This window comes from Pungitius pungitius, chromosome 1, assembly GCF_949316345.1.
Source record: "Pungitius pungitius chromosome 1, fPunPun2.1, whole genome shotgun sequence".
Classification (NCBI taxonomy): Eukaryota; Metazoa; Chordata; class Actinopteri; order Perciformes; family Gasterosteidae; genus Pungitius; species Pungitius pungitius.
In genome coordinates, this window is record NC_084900.1 from 35,192,072 (window position 1) to 35,210,737 (window position 18,666).

An 18,666-nucleotide genomic window follows, 5' to 3' on the forward strand; every position below is an offset into this window, starting at 1 on the left:
GTCACTTAGTATTTAAATTGATTTAATGCTTTGAGCAGGCAGAACAAATAAATATGACTTACATATAAAACATGTTAAGGCAGAGGGCAGATAGGTCCATGGCACAGTGGAGTCCTCAGCAGCTGAACTCTTACTTTCTTACAGAATCATCAGAAATTCACTTACACCTACATTTGGTTTATACCCCAACTTAAAAAAACATTTGACTTATGAAAATAACTTAGTGAAAAGTTATTTTAAAGACAGCTGTTTTTTAGTGAGCTCAGTGTGTGCTGAGGAGGATGAAGCCACAGATCATGGAGGTTTAACACTTTGGTTGGCTGAGATAGGGCGGGGGGCAGAGGTATTCTGGGTAATAGTGTGTCCGCTAGTGCTGGCAACATGTGCACGCACACGCAGATATCTTAGCCCTTTATAGTATGCTTCCATTTTCTATTCACTCTTAAAAATACCAAAAGGTCCACTGCGTAGTCTACGCTCTGGATTGTAGGTAAGCAACAATCCCATAATGCTGTTCCTTAAAAGGCTTCTGTGATGTCATTCAGAGACACATCCATCCTCAGGCTCTGGAGGGGCATCAAGCATCTTGAACATATCATCGATGACCTGCCACAGGCAGCTCTCCAGAGGAAAGTCATTGTCCACCAGGTTGACCAGGAAGTAGTTGTCGTGGATGTACTTGATGATCATGCGTGAAGGAGACTCGTCTTCGTAGAGCTTGGCCCACTGCTCGATCCACAAGGCGAAGGCTTCGTCCTGGGGGAACACATGGGGACAGGCTTGAGGGGAAGGACATCTGCCCTGATGGACACGTACTACTAAGAACTACACATGCTGAGGATAACATTTATTGACTTATTGATTACATGATCAGTACAAGTATTTCTGGATCAGGAGCTTTTTGTTGATGTGCACGTCGCCCTTACCTTCCAGTACATGAAGCTGTCCGGGTCCACCACTGTGGGCTGCACGATCTCCCTGCCGGGGAAGATCCCCCAGGTCACAGCGTTGGGCTGCATGTCGGGGGCGTTTGTCAGGTTTCGCCCCTGCACACAGCACATTCATTAGGACATGTCAGGAACACAAACAACGATGATGCTTTGTGGACACTCACGTGCACATTAACGATGTGGTAGTTGACACGGGGCTCATACTTCTTCAGTACTTTAAGGAGAGCGGTCACATTCTCACTGGAGGTGAAGAACTCCAGATACGCCTGTTGGATTTCAAACAAGACAGCAGAGGAACATGTTGACACCCCCCCATCCACAAAGCACAAACCAGAGCAAAAAGGCACCTATCAAAACAAGAATATATCTGTATATTTACCTTCTGGAAGACGTAGCCCCCAGGAGGTCCCCAGCCTGCGATGGGGTCTGCAGAGGGTTTGCCGTTGATGTTGGGCTGAGAGTTGATGGTGAGGACTCCTCGTCTGTTCACCTTCTCCAGCTCATCCTTCAGCAGGTTGGTCTCTGGGGCCAGAGGCTCATCATTCCACGGCAAACACAACACCTGGGGGGAGTGTAAACCTTTATGAGATCAACACGCTCTCCTCGCACTTTTGAAGACAACCGTGGGACGATATTTCTGGAAGCACTGCTCCCTTTCAGAGAGTGAGATGCTCAGCAGCATATCTGTCTCATGTGTGCAGTACAGAGCTGGGGTCAGGATGTGGTAAGCCTAGCTTAGCATCAACACTTGCAGCAGGGGGACACAAACTATACCTTTGGGTATAGTCTTAGAAAACGCTATAAACTTGCATTATGCAGACAATACGAGAATTGTATCCATAGAGAAGTCAGACCAGCCAGCTTGTTAGACTTCAAGAATGTCTTAAGGACGTCAAAACCTGGATGGCCAGCAACTATGATGTTGACCTCAGATCAAATAGAGGTCACCTGTCTGGGGTTGATATAGTTTCTCTACATGGAATTGCTCTGGCATTCCGCAGCACTGTAAACAATCTTGGAATTACCTTCAACCAGGATGTGTCCTTTGATTGGCAGATAAAGCAGACTTCAAGGACTGCCTTTTTTCACCTACATTCAGGTTCATAACTATCTGAACATTGAAAAAGTTGTCATCATTGTGGGTCTCTACACAAGCACTGTGTATTTAAAATGATCTAATCCGGATGTGCTTTGAGTGCAGACTCAGAGTTCAGCTTCAATTTGAGAGTATTTACATCCAAATTAGGATGTAGGATGTACATTATACATGGTTCCTCCTTCTGAAGGGACCAACGGTAATTGGACAATGGGCTAATCATCTGTTCTGTGGCTAAATGTTTGTTATTCCTCACTAATTCATTAACAAGGAGCACATGGAAAGGTCTAGAGTGTGACTTGCATTTGAAATCAGATGTCAACTCTCAATATGAAGTCCAAGAATGCAGTTGCTATCAGTGAAGTCATCATAGGGCTGAAGAATCCAGACCAATAATCAGGAATCAACCATTTATAGATTCATGAAGACAAAGAGCATTGGTGAGCTCAGCAGCACCTAAACACCCAGAAGTTCTGGGGTGATGACCGAAGAATTCTTTAGCAGGCGAAGAAAACCCCCTTCAACAGAGTTCCAGACTAAGAACAATCTGTGTGTGTGTCGAGAGAAGAACTATCACGCGTTTTGGATGTAATGTCTCACATTCAGCTGCACAGTGCAGACGGTCAATGACTCGAAGCATCCTGCCAAAACAGCCCAAGAGGGTCTCAAGGGAAAGAAAGTGAAATGTGGAGCATCTGCCCTGGATCCATTGAGCACGTCTTTCTTGCTGAAGGAACAACCAGAAGGTAAGAGACAGTTGGTGATGACTGGCAGGAGGGATGGAACCCAGCGTCATGTCGATGGGCTACACACTTAATAACAAAGGGGAACCATTCTACCCAGTATAAAGGGCGCCTTGCACTGCGGTCCTCTGATCACTCTTTGAGTAAACCCCACTTCTTAAACTGGTGCTGCAGAGCTCTCCAGCTCCTTCAGAGTTGTGCTCTCTCTCTCTGGTGATTACATATGCATGCACCAGGTTTTAGTTCTTACATTAAGTTGTTTATAATTCACTTTTCACACTAGTTTATATTATTTAGTCATATTCCATTATATTAAAATAAAAACATTTTAATTCGACATTGCAACAACATTGAATCCTTTGACTAAGATGCTCACTGCTTCCCGTGAGCAGTGTTAGACGCCATGGGCAGAGGATGCTGGTCTACCTTGTGTCCATTGCAGTTTGTTTGGGCTGTGATGTAGCAGGTGAAGACCTCAAAGACACTCTCTTCATTCTTGAGCTCATCGCCCCACATCTGCAGGAGAGCGTCTTTGGATGACTTGCTCTTCAAGTAGAACAGGTAATAGTCGTTTAACTCTCCAAAGGCTGGAGACGAGGAATTTCCCCTGAAGACAACAACGACAGAACACGTCATCTTTGTCAAACAGCACAGAAACCACATTGACAACAAGATGAACATTAAGGTATATTAAAATATTGTGAGCTCGAGCTGGGCAGTATGGCCAACAATCCCAGTATTTTGTAGGATTGTGGCGGTGACCTTAGAAAGGACCTGAACAGCTGTTCACTGATTGAAACTCTCCATCCAGTAAGCTTGTAGCGTATTAGCTGCTAGTGTTGCCAGCGAAGGCACAGCAGCTCTGCTAAAATGATAACGGAATGGTTGAACTGGTGAACCTCCCAGCCCGAGTTCACGTGTGTTTGTACCATCTGCCATTGGGAAAGTCATCCCAGTCCTGGGTCCTGTAGATGTAGCTCTTGGGCCTGGATGCCCAGAAGATGGGTCGGACATCTTCCACCTTCCGTTTGGGATGAGCACTCACCGCCCAAGGAAGAGGTCGCCTGGCAGAAACACCGGAGCACTGAATATCTGAGACAGATGGCTGCATTCATCCAGGATGACATTCCAACCCAAATATGAGAGAGGCAGTCTGATGGGGGTTAAAGGGTTAAAAGGTTCATTTACTGTACTAGTTCTTATAGAGAACCATACAGCGTCTCCCCTACCATTGTAACAGGGGGGTGCCCCCACTCTTCCCCCCCCCCCCCACCCCACCGTGCTGAAAAAGTGTGCAATTTTTAAAAAACTAAAACAAGTTTAAAACCTATGGGAAACACTGCAATACTATAAAGAAATAAAAATGCTGTATGTTGCAGAACAAGTAACCCTTTACTTTAAGCATTGCCTGCTCCTCCCGCCTCTCTCTCTTTTACTACTTGTGACTCTAGCTCAAAGCATCAGTGTGCAGGTGGAGGCATGTCTGACCTCGGGTCTTCTATCCAAAGGCCCAGCTGTCGAAGAACCTCCATGATGGCGACCTCTCGATTCAGGGTGTAGAAGTGGAGGCCTGGCACCTTGCCGCTGTCAAGCAGCACGCGACACATCTCCACCGCCTGCTGGACTCCGTAGTTACGGATAGCGGCGTCGTTGTCTTTGATGGGCTCGATGACTCTGGTGATCTCCTCTGGTATCTCCAGCTTGGACAGCTTGACCAGCTGGCGCAAAGACTGGTAACCCTGCAGAGGAACAGATTAAAAGGCCGGCTTTGTGGCCCTGAATGGTCGGTTTGATAACAGGGAGCAAACAAAGCCCTGGTTCACAACATAGTTCTATCCCATCTGACCATTTATCTACCTATATTTTACCTTATTTTATCTCAGAGGGCTTTACAGTCTGTACACATGCAACATCCTCTGTCCCAATGCCTCACATCGGCACAGGAACAACTAAAACTGAAAAATGTTAAATCCCTTTAACGGGGAGAAAAAAGGAACAAGGGAGGGATCTTTCTCTAAAGGTGGACAGACTGCAATGGATGTCATGTGTCCAGAATGAAAAGATGTACAATACGTTCAGGAAACAAAGCATTAGTAGTCTGCTAATGTTCCCCTACCAATCTTTATTTTATTTCACCTAATCACTGAAGCTAAGCAACAAACGTGACCCCTAAAAAATAATAATATAGCAGTGTGTGAGAGAGAGAACTAAATGGAGATTTAAGTAATGGGAAGAATGTTTAATGATCATATTTTAAATTGAGATTATAAATGAAAATGTAATTTGCAAAAGTCGGCTTGCACAAACTTCTCTATGAGGACAGCATTGCTGGAAGCAGCAGTGACTCACCTGAATGGGGAAGATGCCAGGCAGGATGGGACAGGTGATACCAATCGCCCTGCAGTCATCCAGGAACTTGAGAAAGGTGTCTGCCCTGAAGAACAGCTGGGTGATGATGAAGTCTGCTCCAGCGTCAACCTTCTCCTTCAGGTGCCGGAGATCCTCCTCGTAGCTCTCGGCCTCCGGGTGGCCTGTGGGGTAGCCTGGACATGCGGACAGATCGAAATCACCGACTGAAGCTTCAAATGCACTTCCGTTTAAACTTCCCTCCCCTGATCTGGTGGCGGAGAACATACCAGCAACACAGATGTCAAAGTAGTCCTCGAACTCTGATCGGATATGTTTAACAAGGTCGGTGGCGTAGTTGAAACCTTCTTCCTCTTCCTCCCAGTCTGCTCCGATTGGGTCTGTGGAGAGGTCAGAAGAACACACCTCAGCGCCTCACCTGGGAGAAGCAAGTGAGCGTCTCCATCGGAGCAATCCAGTCACGTGGACACGCGTCATCGGTCCTACCTCCCCTCAGGGCCATGATGTTCTTGAGGCCAAGGTGCTTAGCTTTGGCCAGGTAGCCGGTGATCTTCTCTTTGGTCTGGTCGCAGCAGGTCAAGTGGAGAACGCTCTCCAGGCCACAGTAATTGACCGCTGTGCTGGCAATCATCATAGAAGAGGTTTCCTTGTCTGAGCCCGGGTCGCCTGCAGGATGCCAGGTGATGTCGATGAACAGGGGCCCCCCGGAGCCCATGCGGTCAAATCTGAAGAAACAACATATGGCGTCATGGCATGGAGGGCTGGCATACAGACAGACCACCATTCACACACCAAGTGACACCAATGAACCGAACCTGCAGTGAGCTGGAGTAGCAGTTATATATATATATATATATATATATATATATATATATATATATATATATATATATATATATAGAAAAATACACACACACACACACACTCAAAAGAAATGTAATCAAGTAACTTAAAGTGTGATTCCACGTGCCTTGAGATGAGGTTGACCGCTCCACTGGCTGTGCGGGGAGGAAAGAACTCCAGCGAGAACCAGCGGTCTCCGGAATCCGTCCTCCTGCGCATCTTGTCCCGCAGCCGGTCGCAGCGGTCCCCGTCCAGCACCGGAGTGGAGCTCCGGGAGCTCTCCCTGGAGCTCTCCCCGCCGCTGGAGTCGCTCTTGCATGACTGCAAACTCCTGTCGCCTCGCTGAACCTGGTTCACCATGCCGGCAAATTATGCTGTGAACAAAGAACACACTAATGGTTCCGACTCAGTTCCGTCCACACGTCGAGGCCGTCAGCCATAACTCTATGGAGTCAACATGTGAGCATCCGGTTATTATTCCACGTGGAAAATCATACAATGAAAATATAAATTATTAATCTCATACATTTGGGGGAATTCCAATTTATTTTGCCTAAATTATTTTAGCTAACTATATTCTCAAAGTCCCGCTTCAAGTTCATATAACGTTACGTTATGTCCATGTCCTATACCGTGACGGAGCTTTAACAGGGACAGCTGGGAACAGGCTAATCTCTGGAGTGGATGCAGGGGGAGACCTCGTGGACCCACAGCGTGCCACGAGCTGCTCATGTTAAAACCACGTATAACACACATATGCGCGCGGCCATGCACCTTCCAAGTATGGTAGCAAAGTTATTTAGAGCGTGCTAGCTCTCTGGAGCTAACGTTACGTCACGGTAACCCACAAGCAATGTCAACAGAAAAAAACACTCCCAAGTAACTTCAACTCTTGCCCCGTTCTACCGAGTGTGAACCCGGTGCGTTGGGTTTGGGTTGAGGTTGGTTTTGGGAGGGTGGACCGTGCATCTCCCACCTGCACCTGCCGGGTGTTTTGCCGGTAATGTGTCAGTCTTTCCCGTTTCCCAGACCGTCTTCCATCCAGCACTGAGCGTTACCTGCTGCAGTGTTGGAAACCCTCAAAAGTCGAGAGGGGCGCCCCCCCCGGTATCCGAAGCAGCGATGCCCCTTAGCGGGCGTCACCGACGCCGTGTCGCATTTACCGCAGCCGGTTCTAAACTAGTGCGTGGACGCAACCCAGTGTTCCGCTCGTCTGGGTCCGTGCACACGTTGTAAAGACAATTTCATTGTATTATTTCATCAAACAAAAAGGTAACACTCGATCGTGCACACGCCACATTTGCCCCACGCAGTATGAGATGCGTTTTAATTTAGTTGAGCTTGATTGACATTAATAAAAAAATCGCACGTTTGTCGATTTTGAATCGTAAAATTATAGGTTTTTGTTATACAATAATAATATTCTAATTTTTTATCCCACGGAAGGAGAATGCAGCATGGATTATTCATATATTTAGGGGAAGTCAAATATGATATATTAGAAAATCAGCTCGTTAACTAATTAAATTGTTTTCTTTCAATCGAATCGGTGTAATAATTCATAATCTGCTAATGTTTTCATACATCTTTCTGGCGTCGTTTAGGTTTATTGTTTTTTTTTTGTGCGTAAATTAAACGCAGGCTTGACTTGAATCTTCAGCCTTTCACGTGACATGGAACTGTATGGGGGCTCAAGATGCATTTAGGTGTCATCGGAAATCTAACCTTCAAACCTCACAACTTTGGAATTAACAAATATTTAATAATACAACTTCAGAAGAGTTTTAGGACTTCTTATTAGCTGTAAGACTTCTACAGTTCCATGTCCTATCCTCTAAATGTCTGCATTTTTATATAGACAAATTTGGCAGTTTAACAACCCCGAACGCAGCATGACGCAACAACAAAGATGGCGTGTTGTGGAAGCTGTTTGTGTTGCCAATGTTGCTGCAGAGAAGGGGAGACGCGGACACCCGAGGAACTGGTAAATTCATACATTTTAACAACGTGTCAAAACGAAGATCTCTTGATTGTTCCTCAGACATATTTCCTCTCGGATGTCCTCCTGAGCTGCGCACGGTGTCCTCCTCTGGCTCTGCTCCACCCAGCTGCTCAGAGATGTGTGGTGGTGTTTGTGTGTAACGGTCCACTTTACGCTGTAACCTTTGTCTAAGGGGAATGCTGTTTCCCTCATGCTAATTTAGGTTGAACGTCCTGTTTACTTCCCCTGCTGGAGCTCTATTGTTTGTAGATAAACGTAATGTTCCTCTTTTTTACTCAAGACAATTCTTGGGGAAATCCAAGATGACGATGATGAGATTCTACCCAGGAAAGATTATGAGGTGAGACCTTTTAGATCTCCATGTTGACTTCTTCCTGCAGCCCCATGGACCAAAGAGAGCCCCTGGATGTGTGGCCCTGGTAATACTTACACCGTGTTTGTTTGGGCTTTGACAGAGCTTGGATTATGACCGCTGCATCAATGAGCCCTATGTGGAGATTCTGGAGGGGATGGACAACAAGGTGGGACCGTTTACATGTATCCTCACTCATCTGTAGACACTGGTTCTGGAGAGCGTGCTGATTGGATTTGTATTGTGTGCCTTAGAGGCGCTGTAGTGTGCTACGATGTTTCTCCAGCTTTCTTCATGGGTGGGAATTTATTCCACAGCGGTTTATGTTAGAACTATTAATGTTCTCAGGCCACATCATTTGGTCTTGTGTAATGTTTTTAAACTGGCCTCCAATATTTGATTTTTTTTTATTCTTATTGAAAATCTGCTGCTGTAGTTAACTAAATCACATACACACAGGTCTTGGATCAAAGTTTGAGGAAAAAAAAATAATCACGCATTTAAATTCATGATTATTCTTTCAAAATTAAAATGTTCAATTTGAGATGAATATGAAAAAATGTTTTCCTCTGTCAATAGAAAGCCCAAAAGTATGAAGCAGTACGTTGGGTCATGATGTTTGCCATCGGAGTCACAGTGGGTCTGGTAGGTGCATTGTGGGTACCTTCGTCTGCTGGATTCCAACATGTTGCAGATGACCAGGGAGCAATGTCTTCATGTGTCTTTCAGGTGGGCCTCTTTGTGGATTTCTTTGTACGCCTCTTCAGCAAAATCAAGTTCACTGTGGTTGGAGATTGTATCCTTTAACGCTCATGCAAACTCATCATCATACATTAGATTAACCTTTAGGAAAATAAGGTATGCTCAAATACAGTTTGTGATGGGGAGGCGAGTGATAAAGTCTCAGATAGTTGTCATACAATGTGTAAGTGTAAATTGTTGTGTGTAAACGTGTTGCTTTGTTACAGTCACATAACTCTGACAACAATGGATGGGTTCATTCTAAAGAGACGGGGTCCTCCTCAGTGTTGCCATGTTCTACCTTAACTGACTGGCTCCAGCTGTAGAGCGGTGCACGGAAAAAGGCTGTCTCCCTCTGTCTCTGCTGGAGCTCCTGGGGTTCAACATGACCTTTGTCTTCATCGCCAGTGTGCTCGTCCTCATTGAGGTAGGACTGCTCAAATAAGTGGTTCTTTTCTTTGGATTTATCATGTTTAATCTTTACCTGAGCTTGAACCCGTACTGACATGTACGTGACTTTTCACTCCCCAAACTTCAAGAGGAAGCGTTGTTGTTAGAACTAAAATTCTCGTGCTTTTTGGTTTCTGGTGGGAACTGTCCTGCGTTTAGCAGCCTGTTGAGCCCACTTCTACCTGGTATGAGTAGGTTGGTAGTAGGTAGCTTGTGTTGCATTTTTGTACACTACATACACTATACACTAATCTGTAAAACATGCCATGTGTTCATGTCCTGTTTCCAGCCAGTAGCTGCTGGCTCGGGGATCCCTGAAATCAAGAGTTACTTGAACGGAGTGAAGATCCCAGGAATTGTCCGGCTGAGAACTTTCCTCTGCAAAGCTGCTGGAGTCCTGTTCAGTGTGGCTGGAGGTAAAGTACAGAGTACAGTATGTAACCAGAAAATGTTACTTGGCAAACCTGACAGCAGTCATTGTGCCGTTGGGGGGACTCTGGAGCGCACACAGAGTAACACTGTAACACCGTAGGGAGGATCCCCGTAAGAGTAATATATCTTAAACCAGCATGTGAGATTGCAGATGAAATAAACATCATTTATGAGCATCACATTATTCCACTACATGTCATTTAGCTGACGCTTTTATCCAAAGCGACCTACATTACATCATAACCCATGCGTTACATTTTAGGGGTCAGGTGTCTTTGACATGGAACATGGGGCAGCCGGGATTTGAACCACCAACCTTATGGTTCCCACCACGCTGCTCCATGTGCCACTATGAGCAGGTAGTGGACAGAGCCTCTGACTGTGTGTGTGTCCACTCAGGTCTGTTTGTGGGGAAAGAAGGTCCGATGATACACAGCGGAGCCATTGTGGGAGCTGGCCTTCCTCAGGTACGCCGCCACATGTCCACACCTAGAAGTACGACTGGTTTAGCCGCTTATGTTGAGAACCTTTTTTTTAAGCATGTAAGAATGTACTACTACGACTCTGTAACCATAGCATGAAAGCAAGGTGGAATTAGCAGGCTATCTGGCTAACTAGCCAGCTACCAAACGAGTACTGAATCTTAATCCATTCACTCATGTGACAGTGTAGGAAAGGGCATTGCTCTCGTTAGATACGAATCATTCAACTGATTTTGTGATGATGGCTTATTTTCCAAAAAGAAAGAAAATGTTGGTGATGTGATGGTCAAGCTACGCGGGTTGTAAGAAGTGGTCTGAGAATAAAAGTGACTGAACAGTACTTCTGACTCAGTTTGTCACCTTCGACCTTCAGAAAGTAGTTTTTTCACGGTAGAGTCACTTCTGCCAAAATGCTGGTGCTTAATTACTCTTTAAATGGTTAAACAGTGACTCCTCATGGTGGAGGTTTGCTCATCATAATTGTTCTACTTCCATCAGTTTCAGAGCATCACTTTCAAGAAGATCAAATTTGATTTTCCCTACTTCCGCAGCGACAGGTATGGCTGCGACACGCATGTAGAATGCTTCCCGAGTCCCAGGACGGGGCAAACATTGGGGGCTTTAGCTCAGCGTGTGCTCTTTGCAGGGACAAGCGGGACTTTGTGTCGGCGGGGGCCGCTGCTGGAGTCGCCGCTGCCTTTGGCGCTCCCATAGGTGGCACGCTCTTCAGTCTGGAGGAGGGCTCCTCTTTCTGGAACCAGGCCCTCACTTGGAAAGTGGTGCGTCACCGTGTCCAATGAACACAAAGTCTAAACGTTTGGTTCTTTCTGCTGACTCTGTTTTTAATGGACATCAGACTGTACTCTGTATGTGTGTCTTGGCCGTCTTCTGACCACTCAAAGCTCTTTTTCACACTACATGTCATCATTCACACACAACATTTACACATTGAAGGGGAATTTTGGCAATTTCAGGGTTAAGTGCCTGGCCAATCAAACGCTGGGCCACAGTCCCCCCTTTTATATTAACACTAGTGGAATGAGTCAGTGTGTCGATACGTGAGTACTCTATGCAGAGGTTAATGGTCCTCATCCAGAAGTGATCATCCCTCATCTGCTAACCCTCCGACATGACTCCAACAAACCAGGGACATCTCATCCTACTTTGCAGTTTCCTCCCAGCTGTGCAGTGTTTTCCTCCCTCAGATCCCCCGTCACCTTTTTGTTTCAGCTCTTCTGTTCCATGTCGGCCACCTTCACCCTCAACTTCTTCCGTTCAGGGATTAACTTCAACAAGTGGGGCTCCTTCCAGCTGCCTGGTCTGCTCAACTTTGGAGAGTTCAAGGTCAAGAAAACATTGCTCTTGTCTCCTCATTTGATGCAAAATATCTGTTCAAACATGAAATCATTATACAAGTCATGTAACTATTGTGGTATATATATAATATATCTGGTGTTTTATTGATGGCAACAACTCAGTTCAACCCAACCTGTTTTAGACAGGGCATAAAGGGTGCTTTTCTAAATGATCTTTGTGGTATTTTGACCAAAGTACAGAGTTGCAGACATTTCATTAAGACTCATTGTGAATGTTGATTTATATTCATTCAAGCATAAAGTGTAGAAAGCTGTCATAGTACCCTTCTCCTGAAGGAGCTGAATATTGGAAAAGCTGAACACTTTTAATAGCTGAAAATGTAAAGAAGCTGAAAATGTAGTTGGTAAATAAAAAAGAAGAAGATAGGAATAAAGATTTGGATGCTTAACCAGCATTGTTAGCTGTTTATAGGTTTATTCGAGCATCCAAACTAAAGTAGCTGTGTTAACCTGGTGATCTTTAGTGTTCAGATGGAGATAAAAACTGCCACCTGTGGACCGCTGTGGACCTGGCCTTCTTTGTCCTGATGGGGGTGGTGGGGGGGCTGCTGGGGGCGCTCTTCAACTGCTTGAACAAGTACCTGTCCAAGTATCGCATTAAGCACATCCATCCCAAGGCCAAGTTTGTCAGGTGACTGCTGGACGCACAGTCTTGGATGTCAGCTGTGGGAATGTGGTGCTAGTTTCTGTTTGTCTAACTGGCCTTTGGTCTGATAACCTTTTCTAGAGTTCTCGAGAGTCTGCTGGTCAGCATGGTGACCACCGTGGTCATATTTGCGGCGTCCATACTGTTGGGCGAATGCCGTGACTTTTCTTCCCCCACATCCCATAACACCACAGTAAGTGGCAGCTCCTTTCTCCCAGTGACACACGACCACGTTTACAGTGCAGCTGTTTGTCTGTCCAGTCTCGTCATATCCACTTGGTCTTCATGCTACAGGGCAGTACTGCCAACATGATCCTACGTTATGTCACCCCTGCTGATTCTCCATCATTTTCCATACTCTAAATCAAGGTCAAAAAGGCCTTTTAAATAGATCATGTCCACTAGACTGAACCGTTCCGTTTAATTGTTTAATAGTCAAAGTACAGATGTTTCACTGCAAGGTAGGACATGACATTCCTCAAAAGGTTTTGTGTTTCCAGCTGTCCGGCAGTGAGGACATCAACTCAACCATTCGACAGTTCTTTTGCACCAACAAGACCTACAACGACATGGCCACGTTGTTCTTCAACCCACAGGAGGCTGCCATCCACCAGCTCTTCCACCAGGATGGTGAGACCACGCACACACAACCTCGTAACCTTCTTTTCCAGGTGAATGATGTCATTTAAATCCCTGCTGCTCTCTACCATCTCCTAGCAGATAGAACATTTTCCTCTTTGTTTGTTTCTTTTGCGTGTTGTTTAGCTGGGCTATTAGTATTATTGTCGTTACAGTTTAATAGTCTTACTGGTTATTGATCATGCCCTACATCTTTTACCTATTTTCTATGCATAAGCCCTTTACACAGCGCTGCATTTAGGGCTTCAGCCATTTCAAACACAGCACAGTAAGTGAGTGAGTGAGTAGGTAAAACTGTGAAAGTCATTAAATATATATGATCATCATGTATCCTTCTGTTCTTACTCCCTGAGTGTTGTGCAGGACCACAGAATGTTCCCAGCTTCCCATCGCTCACTTTTGAGGTGGTCCATATTAGTCATACTGAAGACCGCCTGCTGCTCTTCCCGTCAGGTACCTTCAGCCCTGTGACTCTGTCGGTCTTCTTCCTGCTGTACTTCCTGTTGGCCTGCTGGACTTACGGTGTGTCTGTACCCAGCGGCCTCTTTGTGCCCTCCCTGCTCTGTGGGGCGGCTTTTGGACGTCTGGTTGCCAACATCCTCAAAGTGTAAGAACAATAACTTCTATGTGTGCTGTTCCCACTCGCTATGAAATATCAAATAATCTCACAAAGAGCCGTGTCATTGGTCGGAGACCAGCTGGTGACGAGAGCGATTTGTCCCTGAGGAGCTGAGAGAGCTGATATGGGACCTCCCTGATGACTAAGCAAAGAGCCTCACTGTGTCAGACTGCTGACTGGCTGGTTTTCATGCACTTTCTCCGCTGCCTCAACCAGACTTTGAGCTTTAGAGAAGTGTAAATACAATGTAGTTGGGGGAGACGGCCCGTTGGTTTAAGTCTTTTCACCCATTCCCCCACTGCTCCTTGTCACCCTGCGACTGGAGCGGTACTGCTTCTTATTGTGTGTCCGTCCTCTGTTAGGAAACTGGGGTTGGACATCTACTCTGGGACCTTTGCTCTCATTGGAGCTGCTGCCTTCCTTGGAGGCGTAGTCAGAATGACCATCAGTCTGACTGTCATCCTCATTGAATCCACCAATGAAATCACATACGGGTTGCCCATCATGATCACTCTAATGGTACCGTCATGCTACATATTTCAGCACTTTCAGCGTACTGTTTAGAATTGTAACAAGGATATGGAATCTGAGAAGTGTGTATGACTCATGTGCTTCCTGTTATTCATGTTGTAAATGGATTTGTGTTGATCATCAGGTTGCCAAGTGGACTGGAGACTTCTTCAACAAGGGCATCTATGACATCCACATCCAGCTCAGGGGAGTGCCGCTGCTGGAGTGGGAGACTGAGGTTGAAATGGACAGGTTAGATTTAGGGAGGGGGACACCAGGTCAGACATCGGGGATCAGCTCTCAGCAGCTTCAGGACCAAACCATTCGTTTGTGTCTGTGTTTCCTCTCATCTGATCAAGGCTGACAGCCAGTGACATCATGGAGCCAAACCTGACCTATGTCTACCCCCACACCCGGGTCCAGTCTCTGGTCAGCATCCTGCGAACCACTGTTTATAACGCCTTCCCCGTGGTCACTGAAAACCGGCAGAACGAACGGGACTTCATGAAGGGCAACATCCTGGTCAGCAACAATATCCGCTTCAAGGTATGTCCTGTGCTTTGACATCATGGGCTCGCTCCAGTTTGACAAAGAGACATTTCAGCAGACTCCGAGCCTCAGTGTATTTTTCTCAATAAGGCAATAAGCTCTCCCACTGCGTTTCTGTCTTTTAACAAATTAATAAGAGACAAAAACAGTTTCTCATCAGCCAATAAATGAAGAAAATACAACGTTTCATTTTGATGAGCATTTTTCTATCCTTATAACACAAAACATAAATGAAGCTGGAAGGGATATTCTGTTGGAATGTATTGCTAATTGATTTAAGGTTAAGTTTGAGGGTGAGGGAATGGATCTGGGTCTCGACATCAAGTGACGTGTGCAAACTGATGTTGTGTACTTCTCCTCCACGGTTGCATGTAGAAGTCCAGTGTAGTGTCCCGTGCGGGGGAACAGCGGCGCCGCTGCCAGTCCATGAAGTCGTACCCATCCAGTGAGCTGAGGAACGTCTGTGACGAGCACAACGTGGTGGTGGAGCCGGCCGAGGAGGGAGAGGACCTGCTGCAGCAGATGTTAGAGAGGAGGTAGGATGCAGTATACACCTTTGCACACACTCGTACCAGGTACGATAGTCATGAATATATGACAAGATTCATTCATCGTCGTGTTTTTAAGAGCGGATTGACCGGTTTTGTCATTATTTGTCACAGAAAGCATGGTGTTTTAATGGTACCCACCAGGGAGCAGCGTAGGCTCCTAAAACACTCCCTCCAGTAATGAAAGGGGAAAGTTCAATAGATGTGGATTTTCATTTGTTTGTATTTGATTTTAAGTTCTTTTTTAGATTATTAGGCAATTTAAATACAAGTATAATACACAGAGTAGTCTTGTTTTGGTACAATGATATGTATTGTCAGTGTCCTCACAGTGAGACACTAACTGTTGTGTTGTTGCAGACACGCTCCCTACCCCAACCTGAACCCAGACCAGTCTCCCAGTGAGGAGTGGACCATGGAGGAGCGCTTCAGACCACTCACCTTCCACGGCCTCATCCTGCGCTCCCAGCTGGTCAACCTGCTCATCAGGGGGGTCTGCTACGCTGAAAACCAGTCGGTGTGTCACTCACTCACTCACTCACTCACTCACTCACTCACACGATCATTTGGTTTTGTGACGTATGTTCTCTTTACTCTCAGAGCGCCACTCAGCCCAGGTTGTCGTATGCCGAGATGACTGAAGATTACCCACGCTACCCTGATATCCATGACCTCGACCTGGGCCTGCTCAACCCCCGCATGATAGTGGTACGACCTGTCTAAAGTTTCTTAGGAAAAAAATAAGAATTCAATTATTTATTTCAAAACAAATAAACCTGTGTTCCCAGGATGTCGCCCCCTACATGAACCCATGTCCTTACACCGTGTCGCCCAACACCCACATCTCCCAGGTGTTCAACCTATTCAGGACCATGGGGCTGCGACACCTCCCGGTGGTTAACGCTGTGGGGGAAGTAAGTAGCCACATGGAAGAGTGGATAAAACCAGATCTCACGGGCTGGTACCAGTCAGTGTTTTGATCATAATAATATTAATAATAATACTTTCATTTTATCATGATCATGATTTAATGAAACCAAAATGTGGTTATGTTTCAGTCCAGCCTACAGTGCTAATGTTGTGTCTGGTTCTTTGTTGTCTGCCATCTTTCCCAGATTGTTGGAATAATCACAAGACATAATTTAACCCATGAGGTCCTTGTGGCCAAACTGCACCAGCACAGCATCACCATCTGACCCGACTGTGGACAATCTGCCATCCTCCCAACCCAGACTGCCTGGTCCCGGACCTGAGCCTTTGTCTCTGTTGATTTGTAAAAGCATGCACACATTGTCTCCTGTCCCTGAAACTATTTTATTTCACTCAAGTCTAACATGTTCACATGTTTGACCCGCAAACAATAATGAGATCATTCCTGATTGTTTCCTTGAGGACGGGCTCTCCTCTGACTCCCCATCAGACGATCTGACAGCATTCAGCTTAAAACGTTCTTTGGGTGACCACAATCTTCATGCTCCTCCTCCAACAGTCCTCCACCCACAAAACCACTTTAATTTTTATCAGTATTAGCAAATTACAAATATATTTCTTTTTTTTTAAATCCTGGGAGCTCTTGGTGGCAGCAGCACACTTTACTCTTTTGATGGTTTCTACCTGTTCATCAAATATATTTGACAACCCTGGAGCGATATGTTGAGGTCACACATCACTGTTTCTGCTGGTTGGAGACACAATAGACGGAGTAAAGAAGTCATCGCCCCAAATAGCTAGATAGCTTTCTAACACGTGCTAGTTTAAATTGCATTAAATTGAAGACCATCAGCCCTTCGATAGTGTTTTCTCTCTCTCAGCGTTTGCAGGAAACTTGTAAAGGATTCTTTGCAGGATGTCCTTTGGATCTTTATGCTTCATTGTTGTTACCACTATAGCACTTTTATTTTGAATTGTTTTCTGTACATTTTAATGATTGTGTAAGAACGTGGAATACATGCACTAAAGCAGACTGACGTTTGCTTTGTGAGGCTTTCAGCTGTTGCACGTAACCACCTCTAACACAATGCATTGCTTTAGTGAGGTTTTCTTCATCACTCACTCAGTTCACCAGGGTTTGGTTTCGTGTCAGGGCATTCCCCGTCGTAGTAGAACTCCTGTGTCCAATGTAGGACATGTTGGTTCTGGTCCTTTGGACTGGTTCATTGTTTTATTTGTTCAAAAGGGGACTAAATGGGACGAGGACAAATACAGATGGAATTGTACCTCTATTGATGTACAAGCCACTTTACATGAGGGTGAGGATTATCAGTGACTACAATGGCACATTCTTGATTTGTTTATTGTCTCTGCTTTGTTTTATTTAAGAGATTATTTTTTTAAAGATTTATGTTCATGATTTGCTGCCTGTGCTGTGAAAGATTTGTCATGTAACTGGATTTCTGAATGGACCAATGCTGTGTTGAATAATATTGTTTATAGTGTAGGAATTGCCCGGCCATTTGAAACGGGGCCTTTTTATGTTGTGCATACTAAATACTACATATAACATGGCAAGTGGTGGGCAGAATACGAGATTTAGAGACACAGTGGACAGTACACGTCCTTCTGTGAAGCCAGACCCAAGAGACAGTTGATACTGACTTGTGTTGCTCTCTTCCACAGCGTCCTGTGGAACAAAAAGCACAGAGACCTCTGGCTTGTGCCTTTTTTATTGTTCAAATAAAGCTCTTTCTGTTCTGAACTTAAAGTGTATTCTTGTCTATTTTATTCAAACAATTCAATTTATTTTGTGTTGCCCAAAGACGGCAGAAGTAGATGTCAGGCAGGACCACTGGTCCATGGTTTGTTCTTGGGAATGTGCAGCATGAGAATGGAGCTCATCCTCTAACGTTGTGCTAGTGGCAGCTTGTTGTTCTCTGGTTTGAAGCAGCTTGTCTCCAGTGGATTCGTTTATGAGAGATGATGATACGATTATCGGACGTCACCCGGCTGACTGAATGCCTTCCTGTCATTTAGCTCTGCTTAGCGTAGCCATAAAAAAACACCACCTTTAAACTATGGGTTAATTGAACCATGGCCTGTTCTGCATAATGGGTGAGTAGATGTGTGAGGAGCTGGTCTCTCATTAACACGGTAAGAATAGAAACACTTTCAAATATACACAGCTGTTTAGAAATAAATGTACACAAGCTGCTGTAAGAGAACTAAGAGCCAGTTACATTAGTTTCATGTGACACAAGTGCACACAAAGGGAAGTAATGGCTGGTGGTCTCCACGTCAGATGTGATGTTACAAAGTGCAGGTGTTCTGATGGATGTGGCACCTTGAGCCTCCCTCGCCCTTTACAGGATCTCCCCCATTTGCTCC

General features: G+C 45.3%; 2 protein-coding genes across 6 annotated transcripts; one reads left to right on the forward strand and one right to left on the reverse strand.

Annotated features, from left to right (window-relative positions):
- Positions 1 to 5: 5 nt before the first annotated feature.
- mthfr (methylenetetrahydrofolate reductase (NAD(P)H)) lies at positions 6 to 7,268 on the reverse strand. 4 transcript variants are annotated; one of them, XM_037481114.2, is made up of 12 exons: positions 6,982 to 7,268; positions 6,127 to 6,373; positions 5,643 to 5,881; positions 5,426 to 5,536; positions 5,139 to 5,332; positions 4,278 to 4,528; positions 3,719 to 3,853; positions 3,216 to 3,396; positions 1,330 to 1,512; positions 1,115 to 1,216; positions 927 to 1,046; positions 6 to 756 (listed from the first exon to the last, which is right to left on the reverse strand). In XM_037481114.2, the coding sequence occupies exons 2-12, from the start codon at positions 6,357 to 6,359 to the stop codon at positions 538 to 540; spliced, it is 1,968 nt and encodes a 655-aa protein (XP_037337011.1). In that variant the 5' UTR covers positions 6,360 to 6,373; positions 6,982 to 7,268; the 3' UTR covers positions 6 to 537. The 4 variants fall into 4 exon arrangements, with proteins under 4 accessions (XP_037337011.1, XP_037337012.1, XP_037337009.1 ...); XM_037481115.2 differs by having other exon boundaries at positions 7,058 to 7,267; XM_037481112.2 differs by having other exon boundaries at positions 6,976 to 7,266.
- clcn6 (chloride channel 6) lies at positions 7,257 to 16,897 on the forward strand. Of its 2 annotated transcripts, XM_037481110.2 has the most exons (24): positions 7,257 to 7,271; positions 7,858 to 7,983; positions 8,282 to 8,341; positions 8,457 to 8,522; positions 8,933 to 8,998; positions 9,083 to 9,149; positions 9,415 to 9,521; positions 9,834 to 9,960; positions 10,376 to 10,443; positions 10,957 to 11,015; positions 11,105 to 11,237; positions 11,689 to 11,802; positions 12,299 to 12,465; positions 12,562 to 12,673; positions 12,981 to 13,110; positions 13,573 to 13,726; positions 14,101 to 14,257; positions 14,394 to 14,500; positions 14,608 to 14,794; positions 15,173 to 15,333; positions 15,706 to 15,862; positions 15,946 to 16,053; positions 16,134 to 16,259; positions 16,461 to 16,897. In XM_037481110.2, the coding sequence occupies exons 2-24, from the start codon at positions 7,909 to 7,911 to the stop codon at positions 16,539 to 16,541; spliced, it is 2,589 nt and encodes an 862-aa protein (XP_037337007.1). In that variant the 5' UTR covers positions 7,257 to 7,271; positions 7,858 to 7,908; the 3' UTR covers positions 16,542 to 16,897. The 2 variants fall into 2 exon arrangements, with proteins under 2 accessions (XP_037337007.1, XP_062422132.1); XM_062566148.1 differs by lacking the exon at positions 7,257 to 7,271 and having other exon boundaries at positions 7,843 to 7,983.
- The last annotated feature ends 1,769 nt before the right edge of the window (positions 16,898 to 18,666 follow it).

Bases quoted from the DNA above. Each gene is read 5' to 3' on its own strand.
- mthfr (XM_037481114.2), bottom strand. From the start codon at position 6,359: ATGGTGAACCAGGTTCAGCGAGGCGACAGGAGTTTGCAGTCATGCAAG. The intron at 4,529-5,138 runs GTGAGTCACTGC...GTTCCTCTGCAG, and splicing joins CTGGCATCTTCCCCATTCAG to GGTTACCAGTCTTTGCGCCA. The intron at 3,854-4,277 runs GTCAGACATGCC...TGTTTCTGCCAG, and splicing joins CTTTGGATAGAAGACCCGAG to GCGACCTCTTCCTTGGGCGG.
- clcn6 (XM_037481110.2), top strand. From the start codon at position 7,909: ATGGCGTGTTGTGGAAGCTGTTTGTGTTGCCAATGTTGCTGCAGAGAA. The intron at 11,803-12,298 runs GTCAAGAAAACA...GGTGATCTTTAG, and splicing joins TCAACTTTGGAGAGTTCAAG to TGTTCAGATGGAGATAAAAA. The intron at 14,795-15,172 runs GTATGTCCTGTG...GGTTGCATGTAG, and splicing joins GCAACAATATCCGCTTCAAG to AAGTCCAGTGTAGTGTCCCG.